The sequence below is a fragment of the Vollenhovia emeryi genome, unplaced genomic scaffold (assembly GCF_000949405.1).
Source record: "Vollenhovia emeryi isolate VEMERY1.0 unplaced genomic scaffold, V.emery_V1.0 DF939121.1, whole genome shotgun sequence".
In the NCBI taxonomy this organism is placed as follows: domain Eukaryota; kingdom Metazoa; phylum Arthropoda; class Insecta; order Hymenoptera; family Formicidae; genus Vollenhovia; species Vollenhovia emeryi.
The window spans coordinates 4,136,771-4,160,864 of record NW_011967245.1 but is presented as its reverse complement, the minus strand read 5'-3'; the positions used below and the strand labels follow the sequence as shown (position 1 = coordinate 4,160,864).

General features: G+C 42.6%; 4 protein-coding genes across 5 annotated transcripts in view; 2 read left to right on the top strand and 2 right to left on the bottom strand.

Moving 5' to 3' along the window:
* Positions 1-8,404: 8,404 nt before the first annotated feature.
* Positions 8,405-17,960, bottom strand: LOC105570360 (paramyosin). Its single transcript, XM_012027488.1, has 7 exons — positions 17,926-17,960; positions 17,144-17,849; positions 16,863-17,001; positions 16,505-16,623; positions 13,168-13,262; positions 10,339-11,690; positions 8,405-8,478 (listed from the first exon to the last, which is right to left on the bottom strand). The coding sequence occupies exons 1-6, from the start codon at positions 17,958-17,960 to the stop codon at positions 10,481-10,483; spliced, it is 2,304 nt and encodes a 767-aa protein (XP_011882878.1). The 3' UTR covers positions 8,405-8,478; positions 10,339-10,480.
* Positions 17,961-18,313: 353 nt separating this feature from the next.
* On the top strand, positions 18,314-20,578 carry LOC105570314 (zinc finger protein ZPR1). The gene is made up of 3 exons (XM_012027428.1): positions 18,314-18,511; positions 19,016-19,688; positions 19,868-20,578. Exons 1-3 carry the CDS (start codon positions 18,386-18,388, stop codon positions 20,401-20,403), a joined length of 1,335 nt encoding a protein of 444 aa, XP_011882818.1. The 5' UTR covers positions 18,314-18,385; the 3' UTR covers positions 20,404-20,578.
* Positions 20,579-20,645: 67 nt separating this feature from the next.
* LOC105570315 (dynein light chain 1, axonemal-like) lies at positions 20,646-21,347 on the bottom strand. The gene is given in 2 exon segments (XM_012027429.1): positions 20,646-21,119; positions 21,193-21,347. Coding segments are annotated over 2 exon segments (615 nt in total). The 3' UTR covers positions 20,646-20,659.
* A 1,689-nt stretch (positions 21,348-23,036) lies between these two features.
* Positions 23,037-24,094, top strand: part of LOC105570313 (serine/threonine-protein phosphatase 2A 56 kDa regulatory subunit gamma isoform-like) — a 30,821-nt gene continuing 29,763 nt past the window's right edge. Inside the window, exons 1-2 of one of the 2 annotated variants that reach the window (XM_012027426.1) lie at positions 23,037-23,093; positions 23,956-24,018. In XM_012027426.1, coding sequence (XP_011882816.1) covers positions 23,040-23,093; positions 23,956-24,018 — 117 coding nt within the window. In that variant the 5' untranslated portion in view covers positions 23,037-23,039. Of the gene's footprint in view, positions 23,094-23,551; positions 23,764-23,955; positions 24,019-24,094 lie in introns of those variants that run through there. The other variant, XM_012027419.1, reaches the window with a different exon arrangement.

Here is a 24,094-nt window from a genome sequence, read left to right as displayed (position 1 = left end):
ATGGAAAAGCTCTCCGGGGATAGGCGTAATCACGAAAATTCCACGCGAGCCACTCTAAACATCTTTGCGCAAGACAACGTCGGCATCGTGGCTCGGCTTCGCCACCATCGATTTACGATCAATTTTATATCTTTATCCCATGATACATTACTTACACAGTAGATTATGGTGCTTATATTCTAATTGTGTATTTATTACTCGCTGTTATATATTTGTTATATCTTGTCAAAAAAAGTTACTGTCTACACTGATAAAAAAAATATCTTAATCTAAAAAAAAGTATTACTCTACTCAAGAAAATTATTCATCAGGTGGCTCCTAATAGCTTACTGACTTAAATTTAAAAAATAATAAACAAATTAAAACATACGTTGCTTTAATTTAAGTATTTATTAAGTGTCAAAGAATAGATCATTTTTAATTAAAAAAAATTTATTTCAATTCTATAAAATGTTTACTAAGCTGTAATTTTCACAGCGAAGAAAATTGAATGGCTTATTTAACAAAAACAATGATTTCATTTAATAAGTAGTATTCTATATCTCACGAAATCTTTATTTGAATGTAGAAAATGCAATGATTTCAATTAATTTACTTAATATAATACATAGATTTACTTGAAATTTGATATTTTTATTTAAATAAAATAAATATTTACTTCTGTAAAAAAATAATTTCAAGTAAACCTATTTACTTTGTTTAAAAAAAATTTTTTGTCAGTGTATCCGAAGACATTGCGGTTAGCCTGTTACCAAATTATTGAGAGAGCTTCATTGATCTCTTGGTTACGACACGGATAAACGATACTACTTTTGGATCATTCTTTCCCAATTGATTGATAAATATATCGTTAAGAACGCTTATCTTTACCTTGACATTAGTAATTCTCTTGATTAAAGACGAGTCAGTCAAAATACTCGCGCGGATATCTGTGAGAGCTGATGTACTATTTTTTAATACTTGTGATATATGGCTTAAGGAAATAATGCCGAAGTTTCCTACCATTCGTAGTTTTTATTTTTATGTTGTGGACTTTCTTGATATTAAATAAGACGGTTGAAAGTCTAGTTTATTCCGTCCTATGCAGAAAGTCGAAGAAAACGACCAAACGTCTATAATCTCACATGTTCCTATTTGCTGATGAGCTCGAAGAGGTAGTTCGACCCAATATGAAACGGGTATCTTATTGTCTCCCTTCTATAATTTTTATTTGTTTTGAACTTTCCAATTAGAACAATGGACGTGATGCGTTAAAAAGAATACGCTACGTTCCGTAAGGTTCGCGTTTGAGAAGCGGGCCAGGAAAGATTTTTGATATTTTCCGTGCGGGAAGGACGTTCTCCTGCAGCGCGCGCGTAAAAGCACGTATGTGGCGAATCGATTGTGCAAACAAGACCGCCCCCGTCTATCGTCCTCTCGTTAAATTTCTGTTTCACCGTTTCAATGCAAACGTAGCGAGATATAAAAGTTGCAAGCAGGCCATCAGGCCAATCCGAGAAGTTTTGCTCTGTTTGCTCGGAACGTCTAACTTATTAATAGCGTGTAATCGCAAATAGCCCTCTATTTTTATATGTATTTTTGCCTATCGGCGATACGCCGTACAAAATATCTCGGTCGGAAATATCGAAATAATTTTTCTTCTGTTGACGTTCAAATGCCTCGGTGAAACGTTGAACGTGAAATATTACGGTAACTAATTGTAAGTTTTACGTTGTTAAAATTCCGCTAAAGCCAAAAGTCCGCTTGAGCTTAACTGAAATATTTACATAAAAATTTTGAACATTTCCCGCCTTGCTTTCGGATAGCTTACATATGTGTCTCTTTTAATCGAGATAGTCGAGACGAGTCTAGCGTCCCGCTTATCTTCGAACAATATTTAGGGTTCAGGTGATAAACGACTTCTGGCTAAAAAACTGTGACGATTCTCGACAACAGGGTTCTAAAAGAGACGTACGAATTACATGTCGCGCTGAACGCGTTCGTGTGATCTCGAACTACATTTTTCTCAAACAAAGAATGTTGTTAGCAACCGCGAACTCAACAGCCGCATTTGGCATTACGCGCAGAGATGGACACGGACCTTGGTCATTTCATTTGTAACGAGCCGTGCCGCGCGGAACATTGGTCGAAGTCGATCGATGAAAGAGAGAGAGAGAGAGAGAGAGAGAATTGGAAGACAGGCAGGTGGTGGATGAGTCGCCGCCGATCAAACGCCTCGAATTGGCAGCGATTTCTCGACCAGCGGCCGCAGCCAACTCTCCCTCTCCCTCTCCCCCGTCAGCCAACCGCCACTTCCGTCGAGTCAATTTTAATAATTCCACCCCCTACAATCCGCCTTCGTACCGCGATGACTCGCACGATTTTTCCGGCAGCTTTCAATTATCCGAGGACCCGCGCTCCCACGAGCGAGCGGACGCTATACCTCGCGGAATATCGATCGTCATTTTTTTTTCTTTTCTTTTTCTCTTTGTTTCCCCCCCCCTCCCTCTCTCTCTCTCTCTCTTTCTAAGCGATCGTCGCGTTAGCGTAGGCGTCCGTACCGGAAGTGGGCGAAACGAGAAATTATGAGTGTAGTAACGAGAAGGCGCGTTATCGTTGCCTATAATTACGACTCTTACGTCGTGCACATTCTCTGGAAAAATGTCTGGAGTCGTCCGTCGGCTAATTGGATGACTTACTGTTAGAGTTACGCAGTGTCTCCAAATTATCGTACACGGTAGTCTCTCTCGCGAAAACTTTGTCTTTAGCGATATTATGAATAATTTCTCGGCGTGCAAACGGTTGAAAATGAAATTTTTGGGAAACCTGCATAATTGCCGTATTATTCAATTAATTTTAAGTATGCATTTCAATTTCAAGCACGTGTCTATCTTTTGCTGACAGAATTTATAAACAATATTGTATATACGTAATATTCCTCGGTATTTATTTATTTGTAGCAAAGCGTTAGGTCATTCCGCGATCACATATAGTTGTGTATACGTGTGAGGGTACCAAATCTTAGGGAACCAAAAACTGAAAACTTACTTCGGCACGAATGGTGCGCAGTAAAACCGGATGTATACGAACGCCAGATACTCACTAATGTATCCTTTTCAGACACGGGAAGCCGACGTTCTCAATTGATCTGCCGAAAGAAGAAAAGACTGTTAAAAAATGCTGTTGAAAAATGATAATCGATTTATGAGGGCGGTGCTTTTTACCGGGTCCCTTCTCTAAAATTTAAAGGGTCCTAGATTATGGACCGAGAAAAGACACAAAATTCCGCTGTGCAATTAAATCGATGCAGAGAAACGATAATAAAAGCACGTTCTCAAGGTATAACGAAACGTTCAAGAGATATACTATATATGTATAGATGAATATTAAGAATTTGTTTTAACTGAATACCTTTTAATTTCAGTTATATTCTACTTTCTGCATTCATAAATCAAATTTGATTCAACTTTATCGTACTACATTGAGAACATAACAGAATCATATTATTTAAATTTTATATGACTCAATGAACCAGAAATAGTATGTTATGTAGCTACAGAAATTATGTAGCTGCATAATTTAGGAAATTACTACACGGAAAAAAAATTCTTCTTTTGAAAATATGTTTAGTCTCAACGTAAAAATTTTGAAATGATATTATATTGCGTTAAAAAAAGGAAAACTTACTTGAATGAAGCAATTTTATATAATCCAATCAAGAAAAATATATGCTTATTATTTAAGAATAATTTTCTTGAATGCATATTTTTAAATTAAAGATTATAATGATTAAAATGATTTTTTATTGTCAAAATAATTATATGTATTCTTAAAGTGGCAATTAAAGTATTTAAATTAGAGTGTAAGATTATTAAATGCTTCTGAGAAGATTATAGATTGTTGCGTATATACAAAACAGTGAACGCGTTAATTTGAGTATATAAAAGTTGATCCGACACTTTTTTTCTGTGTTATAAACTTCCCTTGAAGCAGAAAAATAATATAATTTTTTCTTGATTTAACAAATTTTTGAATTTAAATCGATAGGGATCTAATTTTTCTCACATATTTTTTTAAAAACTTACATGTGTGACAAAGTTTATAATTTCTTTATTAAAATGTTAAAATATTTTAAAAAGGACTAAGATCTAAAATGAGTTACATGTGAGGAAAATTCGGAAAAAGAATTGCAAAACGCGCTTCCGCGTTATTTATCTTCGCCCGTTTATTCTCAGGCCGGATCTAAGAGACATCGACGCCATCGATATATTGGACCTTTTATTGTTCCAGTTCGATCTTCGTGGGAGGCTGCGCAGCGCGTAAAGATAAACATCCATACGCAAGAATAACATCTTCCAGATCCCTCTAATCACAACACTCGGAGGATACCCTGTACATAAGCGAGGAACACGGGTAGGAAAACACTTTTGATAGAGCCATCGGAAAAATGAGAGAGCGGCCTGGCAATTCATCAAGAGAGATCATTATTCGCGATAACAGAGGAAACTAGACCACGCATATAACAATCGATTCGTAACTTTTGGAAAAATAAATAAATAACTACGCGCATTTTATTCGAAAATTAAATCAAATCTCTTTTTTTTTGGCGCGAGTCTAATTAGAATGAATTAAATGGTTTTCGTAGAATCTTACGGCACAACAATTAAATATCGTTAGGGAGGAAACAAGAAGGAAGGTTAGTAACAACTGTTCTAATAAACAATACGTCGAAAATATACGAGAAAAATTGCCAGATGCAGCATTTTTTAATTAGTGATAATAAAATTATTTTATCTACATTTTATCTACTTAATAATTGACGTTCTCATACACAATTGCGCTTGTTTCATAAATATGTAATTTTATTCAGATTATTTTGATACATTCCACGCTGTTCTACAACGTTTCGCAATATAATCGAAAATAGAACAACTTGAGCTACGCTCGATTCTAATGGCACTTCGAGTTCGCTAAAGAAGATAGTGTTACATCGTATTCGCGTTACATATTGCGAATGTTTTAGATTGCTGTATTGATTAATAATCTCGTTCGACACATTTCAGAATTTCGATTTTCCCCTTTTTCACGTTATACAAACGAATGGAATGATAAAACGATTGAGATTTACATGAAATATTACCAATAATTAGTAACAAATTTAACAATAATTGTTTTTTTATAACAGCAGAACTGATAGGAGTTTATGCTGCAAAATTATTAATTTTCCTTGATATTAAGAATTGGCTTAACAGTTTAAAGAAAAGGAAGGGATTTGTTAATTCCTTCCCTTTTTAAAAATTCCAAAATATTGAGTCATTTATTCGTTAAGACTAAAGCGGATTACATTGCTAATGCTTCCAGCTGTTGAGGACCAAGTCACATTGTTACATTCGAAAGAAAAAGATTGAAAGAAATTTCAGTCCATCTTAATATTATCCTTAGTTTCGAAGATAAGAATACAAATACAAATTCGAAGTGAAGAATACAATTTGGCATGAATTTCTATTAATCCATCCTTCCAACTATTTTTTGACAGAGCGCAGAAATTTCTCAACAAAACGTATCAACGGCGAGATATACAAAATGGACATTACATCTTACATGGAGGCACATGTGAGACTCGCGGCACAGTCTAATACTTACCGAACGAGTTCGTATTAGGTTTACCTTATCGCGGCAATAACGTATTATCTCGAGTTCGGAGCAACTTTAGCACAAATTAACTTCTATTGGTCTGTGTGAAGTGAAACGGATAATGAGTGCCGAATTGTGGAGCCGTAATGCTAAACAGTCTAAACTTCGCTCTGTCACGGCGTAAAATCTCAATCAGCCCACGCGAAGGACAGTATTGCGAAATTTGTTCAATCGACTTCTACAAAATGTTATACAAAATATGACACGATATCTGCTTACGATATGCGTTTAGAGTGTGTTACCACTCGTAAAACTACATCTACGTATTTATTGCCAGTTGGGAGATATATCGGTAAGGATATCTGCCGTAATAAACCGCGGAATATCCGTAAAAATATCTATGTGTAAACAATACCGGCGAAGACACGATATAGGTGGATAAATAAACTTGCATGTACCAACTTGTAACTGTGTGATAGTCTAGGTGTGAATTCAAAGGCGGAAACTTGCAAAATAGACTCTTCTAATCAGAGTAATAAAATTCTCTTACATCTCTTATATCTTGACAGCCAGGTTTCGGCCAAGATTCGTACGTTTCCACAGCGCACCGTTCAATTGCTCTTTAAGGTGCAACTTACTCTCTCTCTTTTTTATTTTTGGTAAAATCGTACGATAGTGAGGTAACTGTGCCAATTAACGGTATACTCTTTAGTTCATTTACAACGTAACGTAGTATCTTAACTCTCGCGCTTGACAATTGGTGAAAGAAACGAAATTATAAGTAAGATTTTCTTAAATTTACGCAAGGTCTACTTACAATTTGTAATAAATATATGAAGACGACTAAGAAGAAATAACATAGCTGCTATGAAAAATACAAAGCAGATCTACTGAAATTAAAGCAGGTCTACGTAAAGATATAGAATATATGTATAATACATACGTATAGTAACGGAATATTTCAGTCTGCGTGCTTAGCTCGAGAGTTAAATATCAAGCATAGTTTTTTTTAAATAAGTGATCAGAATAATAAATTAGTATATGATTAAGGATGGATAGACGTGAAAGATATTTTAAAATAGTTTAAAGTATTTTTGTATGTCGACGTGTAATCTATTGTAATATTAAAATCTGTATATTCACGTTGAGCTTTGTTTAATTAAAAGATATAAATGGGAAGAAATTTTAAGACTCACGCTTTTCGTGTTATGTCCCGAAAGCATATTTTCACACAACGACGATTGTCGAGCAAGCTTATCTGTTCTAATGAGCAGTAGATAAGATAAGATGCATTGTGGTAAGATAAACAGATGGAGATACGAGAGGAATTAGTATTAACCCTCTGCGGTACCAAACATTTCCCAGAAATAGGTGAGAATTAGGAATTTCGTCCACGGTTTAATTCCTTTTACATAGTTAAACATGTAACTCTCGACTTATATTACTTAAGGAAATTTATGAAGGTTATAAAAATATATTTGCAAATATAGTTTATAAGGGTGGGACGGAACGTTTGGAAAAGCTATTTCTGAAAATTACCGCAAAGCACTATGTCGAGCTAATTGAATATTGACTATGGAATTTTTAAGAATTAAATTAGCAAAGAACAAAAGTAAAAGGGGGAAGATGGAAAATGCAAGAAAGGAGAAGGCAACGTAACAAAAAAAAAACAGTGTTGTATAGATTGAAAATATAACATTTGTCGTGTAACAAGCAAATTTGAGCGCCACATATGCAATTGCGCGAAATAATTTAAAAAACAATAGTATTCTCTAAAGTCACAAATCTTGAAAAATATTCAATCGCGTTTGAATTACGTTTGACCATTCTAGCATCAAAATGCAAAGTAAATATTATCTATTTTAACATGCGATTCAGTCGATTTCAGTATTGTTAATTATGCAGAAATATTTCGCGTAACAATATCAACGACCAAGCAAATTACACGCGCTTAATTAGAATAGCGCTTAATAGTAATAAATAATTATTTCGAAAATATGAATTAATGAACAAGTGTTAATAACAATCGCTGATCTATTAGTGATTGCTCTTTCTCTAACGAAGATGCGAAACGATCGTTTCTCAGCAACGATCGGGTAAACGATCTCAAATGAAGGCTACAATGATGTGCATAGAGTTACAATCGATAATAATATCTTTGCCAATACGTTCTAGTTGAATAACGCGCGAATAGTTAGAATAGCGATAATCAATATATTGCGATGAAAATAATTATTCAGTGTTCCTGCCGAAATCAATGTGTGTTGACGAATGAGAGGATTCCAGATTAAGAAGAAGCTAAAATTGAAATACTTAATATAATGATTTTATAAAATCCAGACAGTCCATGCGTTGGCTTTTATAAAATCACTACGGGGACTTCACAAAAGACGAGACGTTTCAAGAGAGTGAACCGCTTAACATTTCATCAATTAATTTACCAGCGATTTTCGCACAATCGTCAGAGATTTCATGTTTTCAAGTTAAATGCTTTCATCGCAGTATCTATAAGGCAACAATCGCGCGCATCCGGCGCGTGCACTCACTCAGAGATCGGTCACCGGTCCGGATAAATTTACGCTACCGTCTATCACGAGTGTAATTTTGGAATCGCTCGCGATCGACGAGTTCTTGTCACTTCTGGACGTGTCCGGCCTTTCATCCTCATCGTCGTCGTTGTCGCGGCCATCCTCCGCCTCGTCTTCCGACGATGAAGATGACGGCACCTGATTTGTTGGTTCCTTAGATTGGTCCTCAGGAACGGGACACACGCCGAAAGCCAAGACGTCGCAAATCCTGCTTACAGTTTCCGTGGCCGTGGCACCGTTCACCTTTTTACGTAGTATCTCCACCAGCTTCTCCAGTCTGACAAATTACGTTTCGTGTCACGTTACATTCGTTCGTGCCGTGCTTGGGAGCGTGCCGTTTTTCCACCGCTAATGCATCCAAACATTTGCTAATGCATCCAAAGACTTGCCCAACAAATTCTTTAGCAGAGAGTAAAGCGAAAGTTTCAGCGAAAAGCCATGCTGCCGGCTAGAAAACAGAAGAAAACGGTGCGATTCGGTGCTTGCCGTCCAGATGAAGCGTGCGCTCGGGAATCTCTCTGGGCGCGAGAGAGAGAAAGAGAGAGAGAGAGAGAGAGAGAACAAAAGTCGTTGGATCTAACCATGCAAACAGGATTGCACTCGCGATACAATTTATATGAATAAAATAATTTTGGGAAGAAAAATATATAACAATTCAATGAAAATGTAGCCTGAATTATCGTTATTATATTATTCGACGTTACAAAATACAAAAAATATCTTGTCAAATCGAATCTAAAAAGCATCAGTGAAAAGAGAGAGAGCGTACTTCCGGGTAGAAACATACTCGGATTAAACTTTCATAATATTCACTTTAAATTGTAAAGAATTGTGGAATTATAGGATAAATATAGGTTAGTAAAAAATTAATTCAGAAATTCGTACAATTTCTGAATTTGTAAAAATATGGCAACAGCTATTATCTCATCGAATTTTTATGGCGTTTAAAGGAATAACGGCACGCGGTGTGTCTAGAGCAGAATAAAGTACATGCACGCAGCAATACAGGTACAACAACAGGTACATACAAAATACATAGGAAAGATATAATAGAAACAAAAGCATGCTGATAAAGCCGACGATGTCATGCTGACAAATCAACACACATTTAGTTAACATATATATTACACCATAATAATATAAACATTTATGAAAGATTGTATTTATTGAACATATCTCTGTGCTTTTTACATACATTTCGGACACATTGATCGGCTCTCTCTACTTAAGCTAGAGAAGCGGGTATTCATCACGAGTTAACAGTGTATTAAAATGTTTGCATACTTAAATAGCAACTGGAGTTGCCAAGTCAATCTACGCATAGCCCTTTGGTCGTTAATGCTAAACAGTTACCATTCTTCACCTTCCTTTCCACGAAAAGAAGAGTTCCTTAGACTGGCCTAAACATAGACATAGAAGATAGACCCAGTATACGTGTTCCCAACGTGTCACGAACAGACAGAGAGGCAAAATAGAGTGGCCGCAGGAGGCATGAGATGGAGCGAGAGACAAAACATTGTCTGCGCAAGACAATATTTTGTCTCTCACTCCCTCTCATGCCCCCTGCGGCCACTCTATTTTGCCTCTCTGTCTGTTGTGTTCGTGACAACTTTTCTAAGGAAATGAACGGGCATGCTGGGTCTATCTTCTGTGTCTATGGGTCTAAAGCACCTCGCTTATGTAAAACAATGAACAATACAACTGCATAATCGTAATGGATCGAGAACTTCTGTTTCCGGTTAGTAGAAAGCCATCTTTCTCCAATTTCCTTTTAAGATGCAACGTTACGGAAATAGTGCCAGCGAAATGTCGCGAATGAATTATGTCACTCCGGTATCTCAGCTAACATTGTTCTGCAGTTCGAATCATATTGTCAACGAGCTACTCAAGTCATAATTGTAAAAGGAGAGAACTCGGTGTCAGCAGATTAATAGAAGAAAAGACTTTTCTCTCAAAATAACTTGTGCCAATATTTTCAGCCGACGTACAGTTTTTATGTGAACACGTCCAAAAATACGAATCTCCTTTGGGTACCGGTAATGACGTAATTCCTTCGAAGTGCCGGGTTGGGAAGGAAGGGAAGGGTACGACGAACGCGTACGAAGAAGCATGCATGAGGAGTGAATAATAGACCTACGTGCTATTCGATATGTACATAGTGGTAGCCTCTAGTAAAAAGCCCCTTGAAGCCCCCTTTCGCGAATATTGGCGACGAGTAGCGTGGTGTGTGGCTTTCTTTTTGACATTTTTGCTCGGGGCCCCGCGCGTACGCGCGCAACCTAGATATAGGCGGTGGTGTAGGTGGCACGTGAAGGTGCTGTTTGGGTTCTGGAGGTCAGGGTTCTCATCGAACAGAGGTCTTTCGGGACGATGGGGCCACCGCCGATCACGACGACGTCCGGCACGTCGGTGATGGCCCGACTCGTGCGATCGTCGCCGGGAAAACGATCCCCGTCCCCGTTCGCCGTGTCGCGATTGCTCCCGGAGGTGCACGGCGGGACCGCGTCGGCCAGGATCCTGATGTCCTGCCGCGGATCCTCGTCGGGCTCGTCGGCCTTGATGAACAACTTCCTCAAATGTCCCTTCTTGCGCCGCGGCTTCTTAAAACTGCCCCGCTGATTGTTGAACTTGCACAGCTTCTGCTGGAAACTGTCCGACTGGCTGTCCGAGAGGTACATCAACTTGTCCGCTTTGCTCGGAACGTCGCTCAGTTTAGCCAGCGGGTCTTTCTGTTCCTCGAGGACCTCGGGTGATCCGCGATTCTCGGCTCCATCCTGTCGCATTACCGACAGCATCTCCATCGCTTTCTGAATCGTCGCTTCAGATATTTCCAGCAGCTGATCGTCAGTGGACAATTCCTCTGGGATACTAGTCAATGAATCCTTCTTCTCCCTTTCCTTCTCCGTCATCGTCGATTTTACCCTATTGTTTCTCGTGGCGTCGCACGCTTTCTCCTCGCGAAACCCCAAGCAGTCTTTCAATTCTATCTCGGACAGAAGTTGATAAATTGCCTCGGCATTGGTAATTTGACATTTCGAGTTCTGGCTCGCCTCTTCGACCCAAGTTATGGCGGTGTTGTAGGTAGTCGAAACCGTTTGCCACGCGTCTTCCTTCGTCGGTGAGTTCTCGCGGGACGCGGCCTCGGAGCCAGTCGCGAAATTTCGACATTGATCCGCCTCGGAGGTGGGTTGAGGAGCCGCCACCTCCGCGACGGAACGGCAACGTAGAACGGCAGAGGCGGAGGACGTTTGCGATGCGGGTGGGACGGAGAGGGACAGGAAGCGAGTATCGGTAAGAGCGGTACGCACGGGGGTGCTGGTTATACAGGGCGTATCGAAAGTTACAGGCGTGACAGATCTGGATACGGCAAAGTTTACGCACTTTGCTGCGTGGTTCTCGGCCAGGGTCCTGGACGCCCGCGCCTCCTGGAGCTCCCGTCGCAGCGCCAGATTCTCCTCCTCGAAGACTGCGATCTCGCGGCCTTCATTGCTAGTGCGAATAGAATCGATTTTTCTTTTCGTCTTTTCTTTCGGACAAAAGCGAGCTTTGACGTTGATTGCAGGGGAACCGATTTAATTGGAGTTGTACGAGTACCGTAAAACAGTTTCGAGGATCGCGTTCGTCGAGAAACGAAGCGAAGGATGATTGAAATACAATGTAATATCGGGACAAAGGTCATCCGGAAGTGCTGATTCATTATACCTAACGGATTACACTCGCCTCTTATCTTAAGCCACGCGACTTTATCGTAAGCGTTCAACTAGTCTGAAGCTATTGCCGGACGCCCAGATGACATCGTAGAGTTCGATTTCAAGCAACGTTTAAATCATAAACGAAACAACAGACGCAATGTATCGCACGCGATTTGTTGAGCAAAATAAACCGTTCGCTAAAATTGTTATATAAGTGCGAGGAATATCCGAAAAGTAAGGTTGCAACCTTTTTATTAAAAATGCATATATTTCAACGAAACTTACAGGTGTTGTTAATATAATTGTACACTCTTTTTCAACATAGCCGCCTCCAACTTGAATACATTTTGTCAGCCGAGAGACAAAGTTTTTTTATGCCAGTATCATAAAACGCTCGCGCCAACTTCATATCACTAACGATTTCATGAACAACAGTACGTGAAATTTCAGGACACATTTCGTGGAGATCGTCAATTGACGAACGGCGATCGGAAGGAAGGTGTTCTTCAATTTTGTGAACAATTTCAAGGAATTTCAACGACGGAAGGACGGACGTTCACGACAAAGAGAGAAGTGGACGGCCGTCTGTTGCGTCCGATGAAATATAGTTATTCGAAATTTTACTTGTGGTTGTTATTGCAATATTTATAGTACTTTACCAAATTAAAAACACGTTTTGGTTTGTGACAATCATATCATAAGTTGCATAGACCAATATTGTGTCTATGAGAACTGTGGTATAATACGTTGTTAGGTCAATCATAACTTACGTAGTTGAAAGAATGACAAAAATGTGGTTGGCTCCCAAAATGACTATAAATTATAGCGAGATTGTGGTAACTGCAACCATTTTTCTTCTCTCAGTGTATGTTGAAAAATAGTGTACAACTACATTAACAACGCCTGTAAGTTTCATTAAAATGTATGCCTTTTTGAATTTTGTTTAAATGTTGTAACCTTACTTTCCAGATATCCCTCGTAAATGCGTGAGAAAACTTGTACGTGTATCCCTCGGCGTAGGGATTGTGAAACGAAAAAGAAAGAGCTAAAAGTAGGAACAAACGACTATGATGAACCATAGCCGACTAAGAAGAAGGTATGTATAATTGGAATCAATTTTTCCGACAGGCTTTATCAGAAACACTGAGGTGCAGTGTCGTATTTTTATCGCGCCTTTTAAATTATACACCGACGGAGCAGTGTTGGATACAAAACAAATACTAGAACCTGAAGCAAGCTTCTAAATATTTACAAATGCTAAAAAGCTTACTTACGTTGCGCTCAGCTTCAACGCCGTCATTTCCTCCTCCAGTTTTGCGACACGTTGGTCACTTTCTTCCTTCTCTCTCATAAGCTTCGCCAATTGATTCTTCAACAAAAAGAGGTGTGCAGCGTTAATCGTCAGACAAGATAAAACGAGTAATACATAAAAATTACATACACAAAAATTTTCAATAATTGAAACACCATTACACATTGAAACACAAGTAAAAAGTCCTGTATTACTTTTCCCTCCGACAGTTATTGAGATATTATAAGCTAAACATGTAAAAAGTTATAAATTTTCTCTTGAATATCTCAAAAAGTATTGGGCAAATCAAAAAATGTTTCAGACAAAAGTTGTTCATATTAATTAGTGGAATAAGATAGTACCTATAATAAACAATAGGGAGTTCCATTTAAAAAAAATGACAGCGACCTCCATGTAACCATAAAAATTTATTTTTTTCGAAAATTTATTTCCTCATTATATAGCCCTTTTAAAACCGTATAACTTTTGTCTGAAACATTTTTCTCTAAGATGTTCTATTTCCGAAATAAAAGGGCTGTACGGGCGGTCTGAATCACCCTGTATATATTTCTTCATTTTATCATAAACTGTTGTCATTTGATGAATTCTTTTACACTCGCAAAAACATTCAAATGACAAATATGCCTGTTTTGTAAAAGCGCGTGAACCTGTTTTACACAAATATGTTTTACACGAATATGAATTATTCTCCAGAGACAGGACCATCCTCGTTTTTACGCGACGTCGGCGTCGAATGTAATTGAATTTTTTTTTCTTTCTTATCTGCTCTAACCACTTTATCTCGATGTTTAAAGGTAACCGCGACACGCTGGGAAATACGTGCGTAAAAAGAAAGGGAGGGCAAGGAGCTGTGGGAGGCAACCTTGATCGGCTCTCACGTGCAGCAAAATTTACATGGACGCGGAGATGGAGGGTCCCGGAGGTTCAATTACGAGATTGCCAATATGCAAGCGACATGGCGGTGGCGGCCATCGCTTCGGCTGATGAGGCTAATGGATGGTTGAAACCTGAGAAGAACGGCAAAGAGGAAAAAGAGGCCAAGGGAGAGGCCCCTGACAGCCACTAAGTGCGCTCCGTCCTTCTCCACCCTTCCCCGGTTCTCTCCCTCCCTCCCCTCCCCCCCCTCTTCCTTTCCCGTCCCTTCAGTCCCAGCCCTGTTCTCTCTCGCCTCTGCAACACTCTGCCCGCCGCGGATGCCCTCATGTGAAACCTAATCACTTTTAGCGCGTCACGGATATTTCGTATTATGTCTACATTGCGTTCTCCGGTATCGGCCGACTTTATCAGCCGTCTCTCCACGATTCGACCTTTTCCCTTCATCTCCCCCGCCCTCGGCCCCCGGCCGTTCACGGAGTCAAGTCGCGCGTGCAGCGAGCCCTAATCGGCTGATACGTTTCTCAGGGGCTAGATCGCGGGGCCAATTTTTTTCCCAAAAGCGTCGAAAAACCCTACATGACCTCTTCAATCTCAAACCTCTTTTGTGAACCTGGTTTTTTTTTCTTTTTATTCGAACGACGGTGCAAACGATGGATAAATTTTAAGAGGCCAATACTCTCCGCGTGTATTCAAGTGTATTTTCAGTTTTATACCTATCGCAATGCCGTCAGTAATGACGTGTGCATAATAAAAGATATTACGTATTACAACGCACGATTACAAGCTTGGGCGGCAGTCAACAATAGAGCAGCACAATTCGTATTAGATAATGCAACATCTTTCCGTCTGTGTGTCAAATCGATACGTATATGCGAATGTATGTAATAACGACACATTTGCGTGTTTGTGCTGATGTAGTACACAGTACTCTAATGCGTACCATAATTACACATCGTCATATGTGCGCGGGGGAAATTGATTTTTCTAAATAATTGATAATGTGCGATCCCGGCCGTTCACGTTGCCGACTTTTTCGATTATTAAAATTATTTAATTCATACAACAGATCGCGATGGAAAAGACACGCGTTTAGTAACAATTTTTACGCGCATTTCTCAGCGATAAATAAAATGTGGAAAAGGAAAGAGAGAGAAGTGAGGAAAGGTAGGGAAAAATCAGTCATAAAATGTAAATGTTAATCTAAAGCTAATGAGCGAAATCTACCGCAAATCAATTCTGCAAAGTATCTGCTACGAACTTTGTTGGCAGAAAGACTACAGATAATGGATCGGACGTATATAATGCTGTTTGCAGAATGATAGCAAAATCCAGGACGTAACGTACTTGCCGTACACATCGGCAACAGAAAGAGAACAAAATCTACATTTCACAGATTCTGCTCGGTTTCTGCCGTTCTGTCATCATCAATCAGATTATACTAGCAGGCTCTATCGGCAAACTATGAATTTAATACGGGCGAAGTTAATGCTGATTTGCCAGCGATTTCCGATAGGTCTACGGTCAATTTGCTGGCGGCGGATAATTTGCTTCCCGCGAAGATTATTTATTAACGGGTTAACCGAGTAACTAGGAGTGCACAAACGGGCGGGAACCAAATCAATTGTACAGATTTCGCGTAGGTACGTTAACCGAGAGAAAGTTGAAAAAAAGGCCGATAGGTACCGCACGATCACCTGGCCGTCCTAATCAAACAGAACGTAAGAATGTCTGCGCAAACATTACGTCCACGATCGTGGCCGGAAGAGCGAATGCCGAAAATATTGAACCGAGTGCTCATATTACCGTATCTCAATCGCGACATGAGCGTACGCGAGGAAAAAGAAAGAGGTCCGCTGCCTTTGTTTTCCGTTCCCATATTCCCTCGCGTTTAAAAATGAGCTTATAGCGCACACGTGCACGTGTCTTTTCTTTAATTTTATTATCTAAAAAATTTTTACTTTACTAATTCGCGTTCCACCCAAGTTTTTTAATAGATATTTAAAAATGAAGCTAACGAGATGATAATAAGATTAAGTGCAAAAGTAATATTTAATATTGCATGAAGATAATCTCGAAATTTTGCGCGTACAGACTGCTCTACATATTGTCATTTTATTTATTGAGGATTATTAACTTCTTTACATTTTGTTTGTCTGTTTTTTTTCGAAATAAAATAGAAGATTATTTAATAAACGCCTATAATAATTAAATACAGCTCAATTTAAATGTAGCTATCCTCTTAGTACTTTCGGCGGGTCATGTGTTCAAAGATAAAAGGTACATTCGGGTAAAAATGCAAGAGAATAATCGAAATATCGAATTGTGGAACCATTCGATGTTGTCGCTTGAGCAAAATAATTACTGCGTACAAATTAACATACTGCAAAGAATATTTATATGAAGAATAAAGAAGCTCTACACACCTTTAGTTCGTCAGTTTCTCTCGCTTGTTGATTACATCTCTCTTCCAACATAGATTTAACTTTTGTAATTAAACCTTCTTCGCAGCTTCTGTTGGCGTCTCTGATTTCGCGTATAAATTCTGTAACAATTACAATGAAAGCAATATAATGATCGTTCCGTGTAAAATTGCGTGAAACCAGTACAGGCCTGTGTCCACGACGCTAGAACTTGGTCCCAGTTTCGAGAGAAATGTGTAGCCGATCAACTTGCAGCTTTCATGGAATAGCTGCACGCATTTCTTGGAACTTGGACCAAGTTCTAGCATCGTAAACGCAGACCTTAACATGGTTATTAGAATATTCAAGAATTATTCGGTACCTGATAGCATTCCAGGTTGGTAATCCGCAGGCGTGCTGTGTTTACATTGCGCCAATTTTGCTTTGACACTTTCTAAACTCGACTTGGTCTCACTAAGCTCTTTAAACAGCTGGCTGTTACATTTTTTCAGCTCTGTCATCTGCAACAAAATATTGGGAAGAGCTACGTTAATAAACAGTATACAATTACCCAACTCATGTGCCAAGGTCATTTCAAATAATCGTGTCAAGACGAAACATCCTATTTAATCCAACGCGCCTTCAGATAAGACAAGTACAAACCTGCTCGATAAGCGACAGAACGAGCTTGTTGCTGCGGCTAATCGTCGTTACTGAACTCCCGCTCTCGACGCTGTCGGAATCGTCGATGTCCGAACAGGCCGAGTTCCCAGCAGGTCCCAGCCCAGGATCGGAGTACCGTCTGTGCTCCGAGCTGAGTTCGTCGCCGTTGACGCCGCTGTCTTTATTGGCGGTGGGTGGTAGACTGGTGTAATCTCCGTTTTGAAGGGCGATATGTACAGCGGGCTCCAGGACGCCGTTCTCCCGCAGGCTCTCGTAACCGTTGACGACGTTGTTGTTGGCGCCAGGGCGAACGTTCGCGGAGTGCCTGTTGCAGCGATGCCTCTGCCTACCGTGGACAGCTGTAACGTTTGGCACCGGCATCGGCTGGTACATCCTGTACATCGCCGGCAGCGAGACCGGCTGCATGGCGTACGTCATCGGCATCGGCGAGTAGCCGCAGACGCTCGGGTCCGACATCGCGGTGAATAGACGCTGGCCGTTACCCGGCACGCTCTGCGGCACGCCCGCGGACTGCCACAGCATCTGCTGCGGCGGATACTCCACGCCGGCCACCAGGCCGCCGTCCTCGCTCCGGGGGGCGCTCGGCCACGCGTCCGCCGGGTTGCTCCTGCGCCCGGATCGCCTCTTGCTCTTCCTCGAGTGGCTCGGTGGCGTCTGACGCGGCGGTCTCGACGGGTTCGACAACCTGCAACGTCGACCGTGGTTGTTTACACCGGAACCTAACCTCCGCGCGAGCGGTCGCGCGAACGCGGGACTCTCACCTCTGCTCCATCCCGCCGGGCGACTCGATCCGCATCAAGAGGGCCTGGCTCCTCGCGAGAGCGCGCGCGGCATCCGCGAGACGGGGGCGTCAGGCGGTTGGTCGGGCCAGCGTTCCAGTTCTCTCACCGCTCCCCGGGCCTCCAGCTCCAGCGCGACGTCGACAGATCCGTACGGGCGTCTCGCACTACCGTGGACGACACTACCGTCGACGGCGGCGGCCGTGGAGGAGCGCGAACGGGCCTCGTCGGGACGGGGCAGGAGGTCGTGCGACGATTTCACACGATTTCACACGCGAGAAACCGCGGGTATGTGGGTGAGTCCAGTTGACAGCGACCGCCGCGAGCCGGGCGATATCCTCGGTCGATAACGCGACGACTGACAGCCCGACCTCTCGCGCGACCATCGATATCACGCGCACGTGCGACGCGTATCGCGCGACCTAACCTCGCGGGCGGAGAAATGGCGGCCGCTGGGGGACGGACGGAGGACGAGAGGAGCAAGCCGATCTTCCGCGAGCTGTCGGCCGGCGATCCGGAGCCGGAGATTACGGAAATCGAGAGCCTGTGCATGGAATGCGGCAAGAATGTAAGTTAAGACCGAACCTACGAATACGTCGAGTATTTATTGTCCCAAGTCCACAACGGGTTGTCGGAAAGCGGAATCAGGCATCCTTTTTCACCCAGGAAGAAAGTACAGTCGTGCAGTTCTGATTTCTTACTAAGAGTCTGAGCAGAATGACTGTCTTGTACTCTTAAGACAATGTTTCGTGTTTGAAATCTTTGTCTTAAAGTAAGGACCTGAGCAGAATGGCTGTCTTGCACTCTTCAGACCTAGGACAGTTATTGTGCGTTCCTTTAAGACAAGGATTTAAAACACGAAACATTGTCTTAAGAGTACAAGACAGCCAGTCTGCTCAGGCCCTAACTTGTACATTGTAGACCGGGCCTAAGACGAAGCCTTAAAACACTGTCCCAGGACTGGGTACAAGTGTAACGCACTATAATGTCTTGTGTCTTGAGAGTACTTCTGCCTCAGGCTCTACCTCTCGCCGAGAATGCGCGTTCTCACCGTTGTTTTACTCCCACCTAGGGCGTCACCCGGCTGCTGTTGACCAGAATCCCGCACTACAAGGATGTGGTGCTCATGTCCTTCGAGTGCGAGCACTGCGGCTATCGGAACAACGAGATCCAGAGCGGCGGCAAGATAGCGGAGAAGGGGATCGAGATGACGCTGCGAGTGGCGACGTCGCAAGATCTGAATCGCCAGGTGGTCAAGTCCGACTACACCAGCATTCGCGTGCCCCACTTGGACTTCGAGATTCCCGCGCAGTCCCAGAAGGGAGAGATCACGACTGTGGAGGGGATAATCGACAAGAGCATCGGCGCGTTGGAGCAGGATCAGCCCAGGCGTCGGGAGGAATTTCCAGACACCGCGGGCGAGATAGATCTGTTTATTAGCAAATTGCGCGCGCTGAAGATATTGGACGAACCGTTTACCATCATCTTTCAAGACGTTTCGGGAAACAGCCACGTGGAGAACCCGAAGGCGCCGATCAAAGATAGCCAGTGTACTGTAACGTATTTCAAAAGGACGAAAGAACAGAATCATATGTTAGGGATATATTCTGACAACGAGGACGTTTTACTCAAGCCCATACAGGAGGGAGAATATCCTTTGGAGGAAATTGAGGGCGAGGTGATGTCCTTTCCTACCAATTGTCCGGACTGCAACAGTCCTTGTGAGACAAACATGAAGCTGACGAGTATCCTTTCATTATACCAGATGCAAATTTTATTAGGAATGCAATATCGAAGTCGGGGGGACAAAAGAATGAATCTTTATGTAACACGCTATTAAAATATTTTATGACTTGTTGTTAGCTAGGAACACTTTTGCTTAACTACAAGTTGCATATGAATTTTTCCTTAATATGATATTAAGATATACCGCACTTTAAAGAGGTTGTTATAATGGCCACGCTGTGCGAGTCTTGTGGTCACAGAACTAATGAAGTGAAAAACGGCGGTGGGATCGAACCACAAGGAGTCAGAATTGAAGTGACGATAACAGGTAGGGAAGACTTCAGTCGCGACCTACTGAAATCCGAGACCTGCGACATGGAGATACCCGAGCTCGAGCTGGAGGTCGGTCCAGCCATTTTGGGCGGTCGATTCACGACCGTCGAAGGGATCGTAGCGGCGATGAAAGAACAGTTGTCGTCGTCCACAGCTTTCACCGGTGACAGCAGTGACTCGGAAACCGTGAAGAGGATGGACACGTTTATCGCACAATTGGGGAAAATTTTGGACGGTCAGAGAAAAGTGACTTTGATACTCGACGACCCGGCCGGAAATAGCTACGTGCAAAGTCTTACCGACGACGGGCCTGACGATAGATTGAAGATCACCAAGTACGACAGAAGTTTCGAGCAGAATGAAGAGCTTGGTCTCAACGATATAAAAGTCGAAAATTATTAGGTGTCTACTAAAATAGAGAAACAAATATCGTTACAGTACAAAAGTCATTACATGTAAGAATGGGTGGGAACGAAACGTCCCGAACTACTTATTGTTTTTATAACAATTTTATTGTTGAAATGATTCATCGTGTAAATACAAATTTTTACTTTGGGGGCGGAAATCTACTCCACTATTGGTAATCTCTATTTTCTTAAATAGTCTTCTAATAATTAATCTTCGCCTGCGTGCCTGTAAAAGGGAAAGAAGCTTTTCTTTAAATATGACTCGCGAAGCGACATAGCGTACGTATGTAGAAAAGAGATCTTGCAGAACGCATGGCATACACAATCGGTATCGCGTCGAGTTTTTTCAACGCGGGCAATCGCCTGACAACTTGCGCGCGCCACAATTCCGCGTCCATGTTCTCGCATATAGGATTATTAATGAATAACAAGTCCTGAAGATTCGGTATCTCTTGCAGGCGATTGAATTCCGCCCAGTCTTTCACCAAATTGTTGCCCATGTACAAAACTTTGAGCGCTTTCAGAGCATTGACACCTTTAATCTTTTCAATCAAGTTGTAAGATATCCACAACTCCTCCAAATGATCACCAATCGCCTCCAATCCTGAGAAGGTTTTAATATTGTTCCTGCTCAGAGACAGGATCCTCAGATATTTCAGCGAGTTAATACCGCTGATCTTTTCGATTGCATTCGTCGACAAGGATAACTTTCTACGAATATTTTTGAGACATGTTACTCGTGTTGTATAATGTGCTATTGTTAATTCGTTAAAGAAACACGAACTCGACGCTAATTAACGCCGCCAAATTGTTGTCCATTCTCTCGATTGGAGGCCACTGGAAGGATAAAATGATCTCCTTTTGTTCGCTCGCGACCAGTCCCGTTTTTTCTTCCCACCTTTGAATGGCTTCTTTGCACGTTGTCGCTTTAGCCTACATAATTTTAGATTTTACCTTCAAGGGAAAATGTGATTATTCCAAAAATCTGTTACCATAATTTTCAGGGATAAATCTTTCCAGCAATTGCACAAATTAATATCAACCTTAATGGAATTAATGCGTCGAAGACAAATTGTCGTTGATAGTACAACGAACATATCCGCGAACACAATTCTCGGAAATTAGATAAAGAAATGAATATGAAGATATCAATTAACAGCCGCGATAGCGTCAAGTATACTTTTATGAGCCGAAATATAACGTTACAGCTGTAGAAAAACGATATAAGATTCTGCTCTCAAATCGCGAGCGAACGATTGCGTTTTCAAAATTTGCCGCGCTCGCGAGTAATTTCATTGGCCTGGCATTGGCCGCGTTCAGCAGACACTACTGTTGAGTGAGCGCTCAGTATGATTGGTTAATACTTTTAGATCCAGCCAATCATATTAAGAAATCGTTGAGCGCTCACTCAACAGTTGTGTCTGCTGAACGCGACCATTGGCTGCGTTCAGCAGAAAAAGCTGCTTTGCAACTGCTGTAAAATTCGTGAATCTGATTGGCGTATTCTCTTCATCTTGAGTGAATTTAAGAGCATACGCCAATCAGATTCATGAACTTTACAACAGTTGCAAAGCAGCTTTTTCTGCTGAATGCAGCCGTTTATCTTGCCAAGACGTTTAGTGATATTTAAAAATGGACAAAATTCAAAACAACAGTAGGGCCAGTATTCATAGTCGTCAAGATCATCTTTCGATACTCCGTAGCCAATGAAATGTTCCGTACAGCATCTTTAGATAAATTCAAGACAGTCTTGAATATAGGATCCGACTATAAATACTGGCCTAGAACTGCCGCATTGAATTGCAAAAACATACATCCTTTGTTTCCGCGATCTTAATTAAAACCGATAGGATTGGCAGCGAGAAAAGAGGTCGAAATGGAAGCTAATGGCAAGTCTTCAATCGACGTCTCGTCGCGCACAATCGGCCCCGTCGGTAAACACAATTCTTCGGCATTTATATAAGGTTTGCTTCTTATTGGTGCTATTCCATAAAAGCTGCAAGTTGATTGGCTACACATTTCTCGGAACTAGAACTTGGACCGAGCATCGTGGACACAGGCCTTTAGTCAAGTATATATTTTTTCATTCTAGCTTACTGCACTAGTGTAGCAATAGAAAACAAGCCTATGATCTACTCGAGATCGAAATTGCGAACTAGGGGCTCGATTCTTGAAATCATTCAAAAGAGAAACGTATGCGAGAATTACAGAAGAGTTACAAGTCGATTGGCTGAAAGCTATGCGCATAGCCAATCAACTTGCAACTTTTCTGTAAGAGCAGAATTTTCGCATACGCTTGTCCTTCGAATGAATTCGAGAGCGCGGCGCGTTTTCGCGACGACACGTGACTGGCCGCGTTCAGCGGATAAAACGGCATTGTAAAATCTCGAATCTGATTGGCGCGTGCTCTTAGGCTTCTGCCAGGATCAAGAGCACGCGCCAATCAGATTCGCAAGTTTTACAACAGTCGCACAGCCACGTTTACGAATCGGCGAACTGTCCGGCCCGCGGCCCGAGCCCGATCCGACCAATGGCCGTCGCGGACGCGCGCCGCGCGCGGGCCCGTCGACGTCGCCGACACGCGCGACTGATTGTGGACGCGCGAGCGTGCACTCGCGGATTCAATCGTGCATGCGACCGACCGACACCGCCGATGAGATGCCGAACCGATCGAAAAGGGACAAGGTACGTCTACCGCGATAGACGATCGTCGCCGTCGCCGCCGTGGCCGTTTATCGTGCGCGCGCGAAACACGCTCGTCCTATCCAGTGATTACGATATACGAGTGGTGGCTACGACGGTGCGCGCGAGACAAAGAGGAAAAGATAGGAAGTAAGCGAAAAGAAGAGAGCGAGAAAGGGAAACGGCGAGGCGGAGCGAGTCGGCGAGAAAAGGGAGAAAGCGAGCGAGAGAGAGAACCGCGAAGAATCGGGGGGAACAACCGCCCGGCAGGCGGATCTTCTCGGCCACCCGAGAGAGGATGTAGCGTGACTCCGGTTTCTTGACCCGATCCCGATTCCGAGTCGCTCCGCTCGTTCGCGCGGCCGCGGCACGCGCGCGCGCGCGCGCGCGCCCGAGACGAGACCGCCCTCTCTGTTCCGCCGTCCGCGCGCGAGCGCGACTCCAGTCCGGCCCGACTTTGCCAGACCCCGTTCGGCTCTTCTCGCCACCGACCGGGATTAATCGCGCGCGCGTTGCGCGATCGTGCTCGGTGCTCGTGCTCTCGGCTCGGCCCCTCTCGGTTTCGCCCCTTGCCGACGCGTACGTCGCCGACGGCTACGACGACGACGACAACGACGACGAAGACGCGTGCTGCTGCTGCTCACTCGGCCGCGCGCCCGGAACGAGCGCAATGGTATTAACCTTCTTCGCCCGTGCGCTTCTCTTCGCACCGACGCTCCCGCTGTCACGCTCTCTCTCTCTCTCTCTCCCTCTCTGATTCTCTCTCTTTCGTCCGCGCGTTAAATATCGCGAGTGCGGGAGCGCCGGAAGTCCCCTCCCCCCGCGCGCAAGCACCGTACCGGTACTCATTACGCTTCTGTTCCAGGAGACGGCGAAAAGCGGCAAGGAGAAGACGAAGAACGGCAAGGACGTCGACGCCGTTGACGAGGTGAGGTTATATTGTCTCTCTCTCTTTCCTCCTTCCTACCGCCGTCCTCCTCCGTCGCGCTGCGAGAGAGTCGCCT